Here is a 17,008-nt window from a genome sequence, read left to right on the forward strand (position 1 = left end):
CTTCTCTATAGCATTTGCTATGGTACAAAACTACGGAATTCTCTCATGCATATTCAACAGCAGCCGGGTTTATTAATGGTCAAACTTCTGCCATTGGTATCTAGCAGTTTGCTTTTGGCTGCTTTAACATGATAGTTCTATGCAGTTATATAATAAAATACAAGGGGGAGGGGGGGGGGGGATCAGCCCATCACACATTAATTTTAGATATAAGAAACTTCAATCAGACAGGCAGAGATGTGATAGCATTGCTCACTCTCACTGCCCACACTTTCCAAAACAAAATTCTGAGTTTGGTGATTACAACACTAAATAACTTATTCATCTTACAGAAGTTACAGGGACCCGAAAATCTTGCCCAGAAAACCCTTATTTCTTTGACTTGAACAGACTAATTTAAGCATCAGGATTTGCCAGAAGGTAGGCTTCAATGGCCTTGAAGAGTCCCATTTGCTTTTCTTTAAAAGCGTCTATCTCCTCTTCATTGACCTTAATATCACCAATGGTGTAGTACTTGCTGCTGCCCTTGCAGATGGATCCTCCATCAGGCGAGGCCTCAAATTTAACCACATTGGACACTTTCTCAAATTCACTCCCCAAGACATCGCCTTCTATCATAGTGTATTCATAAATGCAGTTCTCCTTGTCAATCACGTCAATCCTCTCCTTCACATACTTGTATCCAGTACCTGTAAGGATTAATTTACAGCTCTTTTGTTAGTCCTTCTGGTTCATATGAAACACACCAATATTAAAAACTAAAGATTATAGCTGGTTTTGTAACTGACCTTCACCAAAATTAACTTGCTTGATGGATCCAGGCCCTCCATCTCCTTCAAGAAGGGATAAACTCTCAATAACCCCTGGCACAGCCTTAGGAATGAGATGGTTACCATCAAGGACAAAAGCCTTGAATATTTTGGCTGGAGGGATTGATAAAGCTATCTCTTTTTCACAAGTGATGACACCCATTATTCACCTGGACTTTGAAAATGAGCCAATAAAGAGAAAAGATAAATTGAAGATAATGTGAGAAGCAGAGCTGGTACTTATAGATTAGATGATGTGTTCTTAACATCACTTATAACACTAAATAAGTGCACGATTATTATGTGAAGGGCTAAGAAAGCGATTATTTTAAGCAAAATATCATTATGATGTGAAATTTGAGGATTTTATTGATGTTTTAACCTTACCTAACGAGTTCTTGTCATGTTGTGATGGTTTTCATGGTGATTCATGCACCATTGAACATGTACAAAGTAAAAAGATACACGTGTTTGTGCTTGAAGCAGAAAAACTGTGTGAAGCACGAGAAATAAATAATATAAATTAAATTGGATTACTCATTATTCCTTAAATTTTATCTTTTTTACTTCCCCATAAAAAAATAAAAATATAAATAATAATAGCTAGAAGACCAGCAATGTGGCAAAAGCGGGTTAAGAAGGATTTCATAAATACAAAAAATCAAGTTATAATTTTGGATAGAGTTTGAAGCCTAATTATATTCTATTGTACTCAAAATTGGAGAGGCGATACATATTCAAAGATAAAATTAAATCATTATTGAATGAATTTGCATAAAAATTAAGCCTAAGGATATAATTTAATTTTTAATATGCCAATTTGATTTAATCATGGGCCAAATTAAAAGTTTAATTATGTTTAAGAATTAATTTTGGTCCAATTAAAGGATTTAATGAGGTGCAAGGACTTAGTTATACTTTAAATAGGTCAAATTAATTTTATTAAGAGCTTAATTGGTGAAAAATTAAGTTTAGGAGCTCAATTTGGGCTTAATTATGAAGATTGAAATTTTAAAAGATCAAATTTAATTTTTATAAAGTCAATTGGTTGAAATCAGGGGTAAAATCACAAGAAATTAGAAATTTAAGGTCAATTAAGGGCTAAACTAAAGAAATTCACAGCTAAGAACTTTATAACAAAAGGCGTCGAACCCTGGGGACCCAATTGATTGAAATTAGGGGTGAAATTGAAGAGAATTGAAAGTTTAATAGTCGATTAAGAGTCAAATTTCTATAAATCAGAGACAAATGATCAAAATGAAAAAGGTGCTAAAATCCAAGGTGATATTAAAGTTCGACAAGGGCAAAATTGCATAAAATTAAAAGTCTGAAGTCAATCAGTGGTATAATTGAGAGAAATCACAAATCAATCAGGGGTGTAATGTAAGTGCAAAACATTACATATGATCTGAGGATCTATTGTCCATTTTCCAATATATATATTTGAATGTGGGTTATACTGTGAAAGATTGCAGGTGGATGTAGCAATACTTGTTGCATTAACAAGTGGAAAATTATTGGGTCGGTTGTGCAAAAGAGTGATCAATTGATTGTATTCTTCGGTAGTGAAAGTTGGGCTTTCATTTGATTTGCTGTCATGTTCTGGAATTGGATCTTTTTCGATAGTGTAGGCAGCAGGCCTTTTGTTTTTAGGCTTGATATTTTTTCCATGTAATTTGTGGCCCATAGGATAATTGTTGAGATAATAGCAATTTTTAATTATATGAGTGTCTTTATCATAATAAGAACAGTTCAGAGACCTCCTTGAGTAGAAGTCGTGCTTGCCATCCCCAGCACTAGAAGGTTTCGCCGTTGCAGAGTTGCTAGGGCTTATGCCACCCTTGACGGTCATATAACGACCGGTTTGCATATCATGGGATCCGATCTGACGGTTTGGCACGTCCATCTACTGCTGCTCGTGTTAGAGGATCAAGCCACGAACGCTTTAGAACCCTCACAAGTGCAAATGATGGGTTCATGATAGGAATCTAATTCATCCCTGGGGCCTTGAGTTTGGTGTAATATTCTGAAATTATAAGGTGCCCTTGTCGATGTTCACCAATTTATTGGCAGATTTGGAAAATCCTGGAGTTGTTGCTTTGTAAGAACTGGTCTTTAAGATCATTCTATATCATGGATGTGTTGGTGCAATAAAGCACACCACTTGTGATGTCGGGATGTAGTGATTGTAGAATCCATGATAACACCATGTCATTACATCTCTACCAAATATCAAATTTGGCATCAGTGCTTGCTGAGGATTTGATGGTTCAGTCAATGAATCCTAGTTTGTTTTTAGCACTCAAAGCAATTCGCATTGAATGGCTCTATTGACCATAATTATGTCCTTTGAAAGGCTTGGAAATGAGAACAAGGTCGGGTGAGTCTGAATGGTGTAGGGTGAGTGAGTCGAATGTGTTGATTTCAAATTCGGATGATTTATATCACCCATGTTGGCTATCTTTATTGGTTGGTTATTTATGATGGCGGAAGATGTTTGGGCAGAGTCACCAATATTGATGCTCTGATATCATGAAAGAATATGAAATTCTATAGTTTATATTGACGTCAAAGAGACTGTAATGTACAAGCTTTTATACAGATTACAAATTTTATTCTAAGTAAATAGGAAATCTATTCTAAGTAAATCACAATAGATGTGATTGACTCAATCTCAGCTAATTACTAGAAATCTACTAATTACAATAGTTGACCAATTTCTTTCCTTTAACAGGAGGTGGATGTGCAATTAGCAGTGACGGCATGAGACTTCAGATGGGGACATAATTTGGCCGTGTGACCATTTTAGTCACAAAATTGACATTTAGGTTGGTGTCATTTTTCATTATTATTAGGTTGGCCCAATGTTTTGTATTGAGACCTTGAGTCTCTATTTTGGCCCTAATTATGTAAGGACTAAAAGGCTTGCCATTATCCTTCTGGGATGAACTCCTAAAAGAGGTCCTGCAGTTGGTGTAGTTTGTCATCACCATAAGTTGTTGGGTGGTGGTTTCTAGTCGTCGGAGATAACTATCATGACCCACCAAAAGGTCATAGAGTTCTTCGAAAGACAAGGATTTTCCCCTTACGCGAATTGATGCGGCTATGTCCCTGAAATCAAAACTCAAACCATTAAAAATGTAAAGGGTTAGATCATCATCAGATATGGGGTGATCTATCAAAGTTATCTTGTCAGCCAATGCCTTTACAGCATGAAGATACTCTAGAATTGAACGATTTTTCCTTTTAATCAAGGTGATTTCTTCCTTGAATTGCATAGCTCTCATTTGAGATCTGCTAGCGTTCATGTGATTTAATTTTGTCCATGACTCGTGGGATGTTTTAGCGGTGGTTATCAGAGGAGTGGTGGTGGTGGTGGTGGTGGAGGTTGAGGCAAGAATGGCACTGTGGATTAGTCTGTCCTGTCGAACCCAATGGGTATTTGTTGGGGTAGATGTGGGAGTGTCATCAAGGGAAAAGAGCTTCGGATTAGGCATGCCGCTGTAGGAAGATGGAGGGAGTTATTTTCTCATTTATTTTGTGCTATGATGTTGAGATCAACCAGTGTTGTTTCGGTTGGAGACGGAGGTTGGTTGTTCGGATGTTAAGAGGAAGACATAGCAGATGCGAGGATCGTAGTCTCGTTGGAGTGGTGGTGCTCTGATGCTATATGCTATATAGAAGATGCAGAGAGAGTGTTTCAATGGAAATTCACCTCAATATTATTGTTATGATTTTGGTGTCTTATATATACAGATTGTATACTCTAATGGAGGAATTACAGTAGGCTAAATATAGAAGAATACAAGTTTGCTGGCTAGAATTATGCTCGTTTTGGTAAGAATCTACATGATTGTAGACTAGGAAGCTGGTGGATTTACTTGAGAGTAATCTTCCTTGATATATGTTTATAAAATAATTTTAAAATAAATCTACATGATATTATATATTACCGATACATATTCAATTTAATTTCTTAATTTTAGTTAAAAGATTCTATTGTATGAATTCAGAGTTTTAGTAGTAAAAGGTTTGAATTAAAGTAATAAAGAGAATAGAATTATAAGATTCTTTTTCTTCATTATGATCTTATGGTGCTCACAAAAAAATACAGTGTGCATGTTAAATTAAAGCTTATAAAACGAACTTTAAAGTGGTTTAAGTAAAAACAACAATAATAAATATATCATAATAAATTCTGATTCAAATTGTTTTGCAAAAAGCTGTTTTTCTCTATTTCTGTCCTAAATACTTATTAATGTTATAAATTTTATATTTTTTTATTTACACATATGGCAAGAGATATTCATTTTATATTCTTAATTTTTAATATAAGACATGTTTTTGTTAGATGGCACATAAGGATCTTGTACACGTTTATTTCGGATTAGTGAAAAAAAAATTATTAAGAGTTTTTATTTTCATAACATACATTTAACCTAATTTTTTGTATAGATTATGCAAAAAAAGATATTTATTAATTTAGCTTAAATAAAAAAGAAAAAATGAGATTGTCCCATACAATATGAATACAGAAAGAAATTATAAGTTAATTCATTCATTTAACTAATACCGAGTACTAGTACGATAATAAGATAAAAAAAAAATATATATATATATATATATATAGAAAAAAGTACAGACCAGTTGTAGATTATAATTTTTAATAAATTTAGCTACATAAAAAACTAACAAATTTATATAACAAGTATTAACCATAAAACTATAAATTAATTATCCTCCTATTAATCATCGTAGTATCCTCCTATTAAAAAGAAAGAAGACAGAAATCTTGGCATCCAGAATCTCTCGTTTATTGGTTGAGGATATTCCCCTAGCGACTCTCTAACAAAATTCCAGAACAACCAAACAGACCATAAAACAAAAGGGGCTCCCACTTGGAACGAATTTCATCTTCAACAATCCTTACCCGAAACCCAAATCCACCTCAACAAAAGTCAACAAAACCCTAAACCTAAAATTATTTAATCTTGGACTGGTTTGGTAGTTAAGAAAATATGTCTTCATCATTAATTTATTTATTGGATCAGAACTTAGAACTTTAATACTAATAAATATACAAATATATATATATAGAGGGTACAGTCTATCCTTGACATTTTTTAACAAGAATTTAATATACAAATTCATCCAAAATAGTTCATTGGTATGCACTACGACGCATTGCATGTAGTGGGGGGAAATTGAGAACAAAAAACAATATTTAGAATGTATCTTTAAAAAAATTAATTTTAATTTGAATGATATTTTGGATCTAATACTAAAATGAAAAACATTTGATACACTTGAATTAATTTGGATTGATCTGTGAAATTCACAATGATAATCTTGCAAGAAAAATTAAAAAGTTCGATCTCAAATTAACTTAAGGATAAAATCAGTTAAAAACATTTGATTAAAATAATAGAATGAATACGAGTCAATCAAGAAAGTTATGCAGTCACTAGATTCAATAATTTTTTTATCTCATAAATTATTTTTCATTTAATTATATGACAATAAAGCATATGATATTTTTTTATATATATATGTGAAACGAAATCTTTTTAAAAAGTAAAACAAAAAAAACCATTATAGGCACATGGGGTTGAGATAGCAAAGGTAGATCATCGACAACAAAGTGTTAAATTACATTCTTTTAATTTTAAGTTAAATTAAAAAAAAAATAGATCATTGATAATAAATAGTAAAATTGTATTTTTTTTTAATTGATGAACAAGAAAAGCATTAAAAAAAAATATCCAGATATCATGGATTAACCTATTAAACTTACTACTTGGATAATGGATTCAATTAGATTGGATTATTTGTTTTATCAATTTTTTCAAAGCCAAATAGAAATAAAATAATAAAAGAGCCCGCTGGGCATTAAAAAATAGTAGTCCCTAGTGCATTGGTCTTCCAGCCAAGCTTGTGCAAATAGGCTTGTCTTTCATTATTATTATTATTATTATTATTATTATTTAATGGGACGACAATCCATCCCCATTTCTTTTTTTTTTTCAAAGACAATAAACAACATGTTTTCTGTTTTCTACAAATTCGAACAACCCCTAGTCATCAAAATAATCAAGGGTTTGGTTTTTTTTTTTCAATTTAAAACTTATTTTTCAACTTATGTTTTACAAAAAAAAACACTTAAAAACATCAAAAACACCTTGATGAATATGTTTATTATCACAAAAAGACAATTCAAAAAAAACAAAATTAACTTGAAGCTAAAATGATTTCGCGATCAAATCTATCTTTTTGAGCAAAGAGAAGTAAAAAAAAAAACCACTTACATCAAACTCCTTTCATGAAATGTAAAATATTAACATTAAAATCGATTATATTTGATGGTGGGAATCATCATCAACAACGAATTTTTCTCTATATACAAGAATCTGACGAGCCTTTCTCTCTTTTCTCACAAAAAAAAAAGAGTGAAAATGAGTGAAATAAAATTAAAAATTAAAAACTTGTCAAATAAAATTTTAAGACACCATTTATTTTACTTGTCTTTTGCATTTTAGTTCTCTGTCTTCTAATTTAACCTTTCATTAAAAAAAAATAGACAATTAGGTGCTAAATTGGACTCAAAAGAATAAAAAAAAATTAATAATCAAATTGAAAGTTTTAAAGAAATGGACTGTTCCAATCCAATAAATAGTGGAAATTAGAAACTTGTCAAATGAATGAAGTGTAGGACTAACAAAACTTGTCAAACAAAATTCCAAGACACCATTTATTTTACTTATCTTTTGTATTTTAGTTTTATATCTTCTAATTCAACCTTTCATTAAAAATATATATATATATGTAATTAGGTGTTAAATTGAACCCGAAAGAGTAAAAAAATGTTTGATACTCAAATTGAAAGTTTTTTTAAAATTTGACTAATTCAGTCCAATAAATAGTGGAAATTAATACAATGATTTGGCCACATGACTTTTATTATCAAGTAAAATAATAATAATAATAAAATTACTATTTCAACTTTGCTTTTTAACTTGAGATGTGCATGATAGTATTAGTATTATTAGACTTTATAAACATTAAAAAGATGTTTGTTACAGTTTTTACTGTTATTTTTAGATATTTTTTAAAAAATAATTTTGACTTTAAAAAATATTAAATTAATATTTATTTTTTAGTGTATTTGATAATTTTAAAGTATTGATATAAAAAATTAAAAATTTAATTCTATTATATTTTCAAATAAAAATATTATTTAAAAAAGCATGCTGTAATTTATTATCCGACACCCCTGGACCAACACGTAAAAGAGAAAAGAAAAAAAAATCTCTCGAGACTTCTCGCCCCTCTCTCCACCCTCTCTCGTATTGATTTGCCTATTTCACAGTCACACACACAAATTAAAATCTGAAGCAAAAAAAGGGCACAAGCAATAAAAATATAATTCAACTTTGTTTCTAAAACATAAGAACCCCAAAAGCTTTCTTTGTTTTTTCTTTTGTTTTCAATTTCATACAATGTCAGGCTCCGGTGGTGTTTCAACTGCTCGAAACCGTGGAGAGGATCGGTTCTATGTTTCACCCGGGATCCGAAAACAACAACAATTACAGCAACTGAAGCAGCAGCAGAAGCCATCGATCTCGAAGAATTCAACAGTGGAGATTGAGAAGAGGAAGGAATCCGATCAATGTGCTTCAAATTGTTCTGTCTCGGGTCGGGTTGGGCCCGAGAGTAACTCAACGAATTTGGATCGATTCTTGGAGTATACTACTCCAGTTGTACCTGCTCAGTTTCTGCCCAAGGTAATTAATGAGACTTTTATGGGTTTTTGTTGATTTTTGGTTTTTTGTAATAAAGTTTAGGTTTTTATGCTTTTTGCTGTGTGGGTTTTTTTTTTAATTTTGCGGCTTAATTTGCCTTAATATTTTTTTAAGGTTTTAAATCGTGAAGAACATGACTAATTTAATGGATTAGATTAGGGTTTTTAATTAGTTAATAAAATTGGGATAATGTAGGGTTATGACTTGAGTTAATTAATCAAGCCAATGATTGTTGACACTTTTTTATTTTGAACGGAATCATCGATAATTAATCAGGGTCTTCATTGTAAACGACTTCATTGGACAATTAATTAGCTTTTTTTTTCAATTTGATTTACTATGTTGTTTGTTTGATGACGTGTTGTTTTATAGTTGTTATTATTGATTGAAGGTCTTAAATTCTAAAGGTTTAGGGTTTACAATTCAATTTATTAATCTAGAAACAATTGTTGAAAATGTTTAATTTTGTTTACAAGTAATAATTGTTCTGGTTTTGATTTTAGAGGAATCTTTGGAAAAATTGTTTTCGCTGTTATTGAGTTTGCTTTAGATTGAAAATGAGTTGAATGTCTTTATTTTTTAGTAAGATATGCATGTTCTTTTAATGGTGATGTTTGTGGGTTGTACAGACGAGTGTTAGAGAATGGAGAACATGTGAAGTGCAGCTTCACCAGAACGTCTATTTTGTGCTTGGGGATTTATGGGAATCTTTTAAGGAGTGGAGTGCATATGGGGCAGGTGTTCCTCTTCTGTTGAATGGGAGCGAGACTGTTGTCCAGTATTATGTTCCCTATTTGTCTGGCATTCAACTATATTTAGATCCATCACAACCCTCCCTAAGGCTGAGGTGAGCCATTCTCTTGGCTTCTTATGTGGTTATATTTTTCATTTTATTAATGTGCCCAGTTCCAATAACTATCTTGGCATGGTTTTGATGGATTTATTGATGTGAACTTAGGATGTATGACCACCCTGCAATATTGTAATCTTAAATTCAAATTGTATGCATCGAGTTTAGGTAATTGATTAATTTTCTGACTTACTCAGTTTCAATTTTTTTTGGTTTACGGTTTGGACACACTGAAAGGCATGGAATCGACTTTATATTAAGGCAGTGATTGGTTTGTAGTATTCTTGGTGAAGATCCGCATTTTAGATGATTTAAACTACTAGTGCTGTCAATTGCTTCTATGGATATCTGTCATTTGATGATGTTAGTTTGTCCTTTTAATAAATAGAGTTTGATGGATATGCCATTGTGTGGATGACTGTTTTATCGAAATCGCAAAGTCATTATTCCAATTAAGAAATGGTGCCAAATTCTACAAACTTGGTTTTATTGGAGAGAAGTTATGGTTTCTTATTTATTTTCTGTAAATTTTTTTTATTTTTTCAGTGTATTACATTCTTAGGTTAGGTCCATATCGCAGTCAGTTCCTCCTGGTGCTTTCTATCATAGATAGATGGATCATGGACTGTGATAGATGAAGAGAAATAGGAGGCTATTTATTTGGGTGACATGAGTTCAGTTTGTGTTACAGCTCTAATTGATGAGGGGGGTTTTAACCTTTATTTCGTAGTTGATTGTTTTCCCTGCCTTTTGCCAGGTTTTTTTTCTTAACGACTTTCTGAGAAACAAGAAAAATAGAAGTAAATTCTGCATCCTAGGGCTGTGTGATGTAATATCTTGTGCCCATATTCCATTGTCACGTTGGATCCAAAGTCTATTGGGGCCACCTGCCTATGAATTATCTAAGGTTTAAATGATCATGTTTTGGTGTCACCACTACCGTAAAAACCCTTAATGCAAACATGGTCACTTTAATACCGGATCTGGGAGGCCAAAACTGCTTCCTTGAGGCTGCAAGTGCAAGACTAGAAATAATTGTTAATATGGTTTGGAGAATTTTGAGCCACTAGTTTCCTGGTAGTGGTGATTACTTGAATAATTCACAGTTTATTCTTGGTATACTTTTTCCAGAAAATGCCAAATTTAACCTTTCAATAGGTAATCCGTCATTGGAACGGCTAGGCCATGTACTGTTACTTCAGTTGACATGAATGAATCACAGAGATACTATGCAGGAGTGTTGGAAGAGGAGGAATAAGTTTTAACCACATGAATTTCTGTGTTAGTTTTATTGTGTGTTCCTAGTTTCTTGAGTGTGGTTCCAGACAGGTACATTTACTGCCTCCTGGAGCGTTTGCTTTCTGAAACTGTTATGTTTAATCATGATGAAAAGTTTCTCAGTGGTCCAGATAGCAAGTATGACTGAAAGTAACAGTATAATTTTCTTGAATATGTTGTGCTGCTGCAAAAAGGAATTTGCCAGCCGTTCTGACAGGCTACTTCCATTTTAAATTGTACTGCTAGATTGTTACTTTTGGTACTTGGGCCTATGCAGTGCAGCAAGTTTTGGAAGTCCTTCCAATGGAAAGAATGATAAAGTAAAGTGAACAGTCTAGATGTTTGAAATTATTTAGCTTTACCTATCGGTTGGCTAGTATGCTTGTTGCATTACATAGTCATTGCTTCCATCTTCTGACAGAAGGCCTGGCGAGGAGAGCGATACAGAGTCATCCAGGGACACGTGTAGTGATGGTAGCAGTGACTGTGGAGCAGAGAGAGTAGCAAGCAATGGTGTTTGGCAGCCCTGGAACCAGCTTAATGTTACAGATGCAAATATTAAGAGTTTGAATAGACTCTCTCTGAGAAATAAACCCTTCAGGGGTTCATCTAGTGATGAATGCGAGATTTCCAATCCACCAGGTCGGCTTATTTTTGAATACATGGAGTATGCTTCACCATTTACACGCCAACCTTTGGCTGACCAGGCAGGTTCATTGTCTTTAATTGGCTTAAAATTTTGAGCTTGCGGTTTTTTTTTCGTTGATTATGTTTTCCCCTTGTTCATCAATAGTCTTGCATCCCTGCAGATTTTGGTTCTTGCATCTCAGTTTCCAGAACTCAATACATTTAGGAGTTGTGATCTATCACCCTCAAGTTGGATTTCTGTGGCTTGGTATCCCATATATAGGATACCCATGGGTCCAACACTGCAGAATCTGGATGCCTGCTTTCTAACCTATCATTCTCTGTCAACATCCATTCAAAGTACATCTCTTTACTTGCATGTTTGTATGTCCATGGTGGGATTTTATATCTGCCTGCAGACTTATGTGTTTGTTGCTTTTCTTGTTGGGACAGGTCAAAGCAGTGAGAGGATGCAACTTCATGGCTCTACTGTTAGGGAGCTTCACCGTTCTGACATGTCCCTCAAGCTACCTTTGCCTACATTCGGGCTTGCTTCCTATAAGTTTAAAGTTTCATTTTGGAATCCCAATGGAGTCTATGAATGCCAAAAGGCCAGTTCATTGCTAAGAGCTGCTGACAACTGGCTTAGGCTTTTGCATGTTAATCATCCTGACTATAGTTTCTTTGTTTCCCACAACACAAGCCCAAGGTGAAAAGGTTTCCTTTATAAATGAGTTATTAAAGAGAACTGGCACCTTCAGTCCTGTAAGAGCCCCATTTTCAGCTCATACTAAATATCCTTCATTATTTTGATGTTGTATGGAGTAGTATGGAGTGGTATTTCTTCAGGATTCTCAGACTAGTGTGTCATGTCCTGGCTATGCCAGCACATCTCCTTGACGAAGTCCAAGAATGATCCACTTTTAGCTTGTTCGCAACCATTTGCATGCGCTTGAAGGAGTTTTCTGATAATTATCTTGGTGCTTTGGTTTTAATGTGAGGAGTTGCAGATTAGGAGCCTTTTGATCATAAATGGTGTTTTGATCTTATGGACAGTTTTCCAGGCCTGAAAGCTTTAGTTTTTGCAACTGTTTAATGACGTTGTCCTATAAAAACTACTGACTTTTGTATATGGTTGTTTCTGAGGTAGAATGTTCAATACACGTTTTGTAGCAGCAGTTTCTGAACCAAGATTCTTTACTGGTCTTATTTATGCTGAGTTCCTTTAACCAAGATTCTTTTGCTGATCTGAAGATGTGAACTCCCCCGTCTAGTGTATATAACTGTAAAACAAAATGCTTCTATAGCCCAACTGCTGTCGAAAACAGCTATTGTCATCTTGTCAGACAAAAAGAGGCAACCTAAGTATCGTTTGGTATTCGCTCGTTTCATTTTCTGTTTTTACAGAAAACTAGTTTGTTTTTGTTTTGTTTTTACTGGGTTGTTAAACAACCCTTGAGTTTTCATCGCCCTCGCTCATCTTTTCTGTTTCTATAATCGTCCAGGAATAAGGAAATCCTTGTTTACAAATTGCTATTTGCCGAGAGGAGAAATGGCACGATAGATGGATGATGGTGCTAGAGACACGTGAACATGAAACGAATGGAATCCTGTACAAACAAGAAGAAGTTTTAGATGGGATTCTGAAGGTGTTGGCATTTTGCATTTTACAATGTTTGGGTAGACAAATGGGCACCAATCATTTTGACATAACCACTTATTTTAACCATATGCACAGAACATAACAAGGAATGGTGGGGAGACACCGAGTGAAGATCTCCATGGCACACTCGTGTCAAGGAAACCTGCAGTTTGATAAATCGTGAGGTGGAAAAATAGGAATTGAATATACAGATAAACAAAGTTGGATCATTTTTTTTAAAAAAAAAAAAAAAAAAAAAAAAAAAAGAGCACCAGGAATTAAGTTCTCCTGACCGCTGAAAATGATTGCTAACAGAAAAATTTAGTCCGGTCTGCAACACAATAGTCGAACCAAAATCAAAAAATGGTAACCTCGAAATGGGATTCAAGATGTCATGTACAGTTCCACTGACCAAACAATTTACTCTGGGAAGAAAAATGGTGCATCAGTTGCGTATACATAAGCTAATATTATTATTTGTGCGAAAAGCAAAGCAAATAAGGTATAGAGGTAGGCTTATAACTTTATTTTTTCCATTATGCACATGAGCTGTAAATACAAATAGTTGCACATAATAGTTCATGGGACCTATCTAATACAAACATGGGTCACAAATTGAACAGCTTTCTTCTTCACTTTGCTCATACTCCTAACATTATATTAACAATCCATCACAATTACCGCCCACACTCATAACTCATCATCAAGAATGGTTGAAAGCAACAGTCCTCGGACAAACTCTGATTTCCGGGATTTCTCCTCTTGGTCCTTGTCTGACAGATGTGGCTGGACTTTCCTGTTGGCACCAAACTGATGTTAGAAATCTTGAAAAAGGAAAAGTTCCACAACATACCAGCAACGCTAGAAAGCCTCAAAGGGGAGCAGTAGCAGATGAAGTAAAGGTTACGTGGTTCAAGTTGCATTTATTCCATTTAACTACCTTGCTGACAGAGTGATAATCTTCTCCAACAACACTAAATTGGTGAATATCATGTACAGGTAATGACCAAAGGATCATTAACAGCGCAAGTTTCTTGCTCAAACTATGGAAACAGTTCCATACAAGCTTCAATATCTTTGGATTCAATCTTCTTAGACCATAATAACAGAGTATAGGATCCTAAAACATAGTCGACACAAATTCTAGGCTGTCAGTAAACCTCAAACTCCACAAATCATTACCTATTCATCCAGAGAAGATTTTTCATGGCATCAGCTCTACAAAAGTTCCATCCTTGCCTTCAATTGTTCAAGAACAGAGGAGACCAATGTTCTGAATCTAAACCAACTAAAAAGCACCAAAATCATACAGCTATACAAATTGCATACTGATCCTAAAACATCAAACTCCATACATCATTACCTATTAGTGTTTAAAGATGTCCTTACACTATACATTCATTAAGAGAATAGTAACATCAAAGTGATAGGAACCAGGCAGATTTGCAATAGTCAATCTTATTTTTGGTCTAGTTACCAAGATAGATTCCACTTATTAAAGGGAAAGGAATATAATGATCAGGGAAGAGCTAACAAATTCAAGCTGATTTACCAAGATAAACAAGCAGACCTTTAGTTCATATCTTGGGGGGCAAAATACAGAAGCTTCTTTTAATAAATTAAGATCAAATGCAGTGACTTGAATGGGAAAAGGATGTGAGTAATCATACCTTTCTAGAAACTCCTCAGTTGTACTCCCCTTCACTGAGCTTGCTTCAACAGAAGAAAGAGGTTTTGCATTCGGCGCTTCATCAAAACCAGGTGGATTAAATATGAAAGGTGAAAGCAATGGATCAGGTTCTGAATTGGAGGAAGAAACAAAGCATGAAGATCCACCAAGAAGGGATTGTAAGCTTCCTTCTCGCAGTTCTTTTCTCAATATAGAAAATGCTGAGTTAGCTCCCCCCTTTCGCAATCTTCTCTTACGCTGAACGTAATCTCCAGTCAAGGAACTCAATGGACTACTGTGACCATACAGAAATACTAAAAAACAAATAAAATAAATAGGGGCATAGGCTCGAGGGTGTCATAGATATGTGATTAGATTGCTCAACTCAAAAGAATAAAAGCGCAAAAAAAAGACTGCTTTCAAAACAAAGTTGAAGCACTAACCCAGGAAGCAAATGAAAGAAGGAAAGAAGCACCAACATGACAAGTGATTCATGATCCCCCCCCCTAAGATGTTGAAAATTTCCTTTGAACCTCAAGAGATTCATTAGAAAGATTTTCAACTACCAACAAAACCTAGTTCACTTGCCATTAACATTTGAACCACATAAACATGCATGTTCGCTTGCACATACACACAACCAGATTATACAAAAAATCTGAACCAAAACGTTGAATGTGACAAAGTCAAATTTGAGATAAAAGGATATCTTAAAGAAGTTCCCATGCTGCCCAGTAATGTGACTAACAATGTCCATCCCCACCCTTTTAGCACAAACTGGACACACCTGAAAACAAACAATTCAGACATCATCTCAGTAGCAGTCTCCAAGCAACACGTAACTAGGAAAGTGCACCTAATATTGCCTTAAACACAAAAGAGACCAATTTGTACTCTAGTATACAATTAAAGTCCTCAAAAACAAGGCGACAAGTTCACAGTTTACCAAATAATCTCATTAAAAAGCAAACCCCGTAAATTTAACTAAAACCCCTTTTCCAAGATCACAATTTAACACTAAAGGACTAACCCCATAAATATAACTAAAACCCTTCACAGTTTAACAATAAAGAACTATACTTTTTAATCGAAATCCATCAAAAGAAGTTTAAAAAAAAATTTAAAAAGAGCAAATGATAAAAATATGATACCCCATTTTTGGCTTCAACAGGATGGTCTTCATCGATGTGGCAAAAGAGACCAACAACATCAAAATCCTCAGCACAAAACGGACACAAATACTCAGCTTTCAAATCCTCTTCTGCTTCAGTCTCTTCATGCAGATCTAACACGACAAGCCCAACAAAAAAGACACTTTCACACAACATTTCTTATAAAACTATGAACATTATAAAAGAAGTGAAAGATATTAAACAAACCAGATCGAGTCTGATATCTTCTTGACGAAGTTGAGAAGCGAGAAATCCATGAATCAGAAGCCATATTTTTTTATTGGTTTCTCTGTTTTGTGATCAAAAGTTGTGGTTTTTATGATGATAAACGAATGTTGAGGAAGAGAAGAGAGAGGAAAGGAAAGGAAGAGGAAATTGCTAAGAGAGAGCAGAGAAACACTTCACCAAACTCACTTGTACGTGTTTCAGTCTGTCTTTATTGAAAGTTTTGTTTGCAAATATGGGCTTAGAGGGTTTGTTGGATTGCAGAAATGGACCTCTCGTTTTGTACCGTAGTATAGGGGAACGTGGATCAAACACCTTAAAAAACAAATGTACATTCACACACCTTAAAAAAAATAAAAAAGAAGAAGAGTGCACCTTAAAAAGGATAAAGAATATAGAAATTGTTTTGATAATATCATTGAATCCAAATAAAATTGATTTTAAAATTAACTCAAGTTTTGAATTAATCACCATAAAACTGATTCAAAGTAAATTATTCAATTTAGATTGATTCAAAAACAATTTAAATGATTGATACAAATATAACTTAGCTTTTAAAAAAACTTAAAAACGAAAAAAAAATTATATTGAGACAATGTCAGATTGAATCGATCCAGTTACCCTGCGATCTAGATCATGAACTTCAATAAGATTTATATAACTTCTTTGTTTTTGTAAATTATTTTTATTTAATTTCATGATAACACTGAATGCTTTTAAAATCAAGAATCAACCCTAAAAAAGATATTTATTTGAAATCATGATAACTCTATAAAAAATAGAAAAAATAAGTCATGAATTATATTTCTCAACCAATCCAATATTGAAGAAGAGTGAAATAAAAAAAAACAATTAGAAAAAATAAAGGATCAAAAACTAAAAAAAAAAAAACATATCAAGTTTAATGGATAAACCTACTAAACTTGTAAATTGGGTA

General features: G+C 33.7%; 3 protein-coding genes across 4 annotated transcripts; 1 reads left to right on the plus strand and 2 right to left on the minus strand.

Annotated features, from left to right (window-relative positions):
• Positions 1-190: 190 nt before the first annotated feature.
• LOC118057318 (major allergen Pru ar 1) lies at positions 191-1,036 on the minus strand. Its single transcript, XM_035069848.2, has 2 exons — positions 789-1,036; positions 191-689 (listed from the first exon to the last, which is right to left on the minus strand). The coding sequence occupies exons 1-2, from the start codon at positions 970-972 to the stop codon at positions 397-399; spliced, it is 477 nt and encodes a 158-aa protein (XP_034925739.1). The 5' UTR covers positions 973-1,036; the 3' UTR covers positions 191-396.
• Positions 1,037-8,084: 7,048 nt separating this feature from the next.
• Positions 8,085-12,550, plus strand: LOC118057319 (uncharacterized). 2 transcript variants are annotated; one of them, XM_035069849.2, is made up of 5 exons: positions 8,085-8,590; positions 9,238-9,455; positions 11,158-11,443; positions 11,546-11,723; positions 11,817-12,550. In XM_035069849.2, exons 1-5 carry the CDS (start codon positions 8,306-8,308, stop codon positions 12,074-12,076), a joined length of 1,227 nt encoding a protein of 408 aa, XP_034925740.1. In that variant the 5' UTR covers positions 8,085-8,305; the 3' UTR covers positions 12,077-12,550. The 2 variants fall into 2 exon arrangements, with proteins under 2 accessions (XP_034925740.1, XP_034925741.1); XM_035069850.2 differs by having other exon boundaries at positions 11,161-11,443.
• A 966-nt stretch (positions 12,551-13,516) lies between these two features.
• Positions 13,517-16,254, minus strand: LOC118057320 (protein DEHYDRATION-INDUCED 19 homolog 4). The gene is made up of 5 exons (XM_035069851.2): positions 16,054-16,254; positions 15,826-15,959; positions 15,384-15,461; positions 14,676-14,938; positions 13,517-13,801 (listed from the first exon to the last, which is right to left on the minus strand). Exons 1-5 carry the CDS (start codon positions 16,115-16,117, stop codon positions 13,696-13,698), a joined length of 645 nt encoding a protein of 214 aa, XP_034925742.1. The 5' UTR covers positions 16,118-16,254; the 3' UTR covers positions 13,517-13,695.
• Between the last annotated feature and the right edge of the window lie 754 nt (positions 16,255-17,008).

This window comes from Populus alba, chromosome 10 (assembly GCF_005239225.2).
Source record: "Populus alba chromosome 10, ASM523922v2, whole genome shotgun sequence".
NCBI lineage: Eukaryota > Viridiplantae > Streptophyta > Magnoliopsida > Malpighiales > Salicaceae > Populus > Populus alba.

Excerpts from the sequence above, each read along its gene's own strand:
- LOC118057318 (XM_035069848.2), bottom strand. The coding sequence starts at position 972 with ATGGGTGTCATCACTTGTGAAAAAGAGATAGCTTTATCAATCCCTCCA. Across the intron at positions 690-788 it reads GCAAGTTAATTTTGGTGAAG|GTACTGGATACAAGTATGTG; the intron begins GTCAGTTACAAA and ends TAATCCTTACAG.
- LOC118057320 (XM_035069851.2), bottom strand. The coding sequence starts at position 16,117 with ATGGCTTCTGATTCATGGATTTCTCGCTTCTCAACTTCGTCAAGAAGA. Across the intron at positions 15,462-15,825 it reads CTGTTGAAGCCAAAAATGGG|GTGTGTCCAGTTTGTGCTAA; the intron begins GTATCATATTTT and ends GTTTGTTTTCAG. Across the intron at positions 14,939-15,383 it reads AGCATGGGAACTTCTTTAAG|GTTCAGCGTAAGAGAAGATT; the intron begins ATATCCTTTTAT and ends ACTGGAGATTAC.
- LOC118057319 (XM_035069849.2), top strand. The coding sequence starts at position 8,306 with ATGTCAGGCTCCGGTGGTGTTTCAACTGCTCGAAACCGTGGAGAGGAT. Across the intron at positions 9,456-11,157 it reads CAACCCTCCCTAAGGCTGAG|AAGGCCTGGCGAGGAGAGCG; the intron begins GTGAGCCATTCT and ends ATCTTCTGACAG. Across the intron at positions 11,724-11,816 it reads TCTGTCAACATCCATTCAAA|GTCAAAGCAGTGAGAGGATG; the intron begins GTACATCTCTTT and ends TTGTTGGGACAG.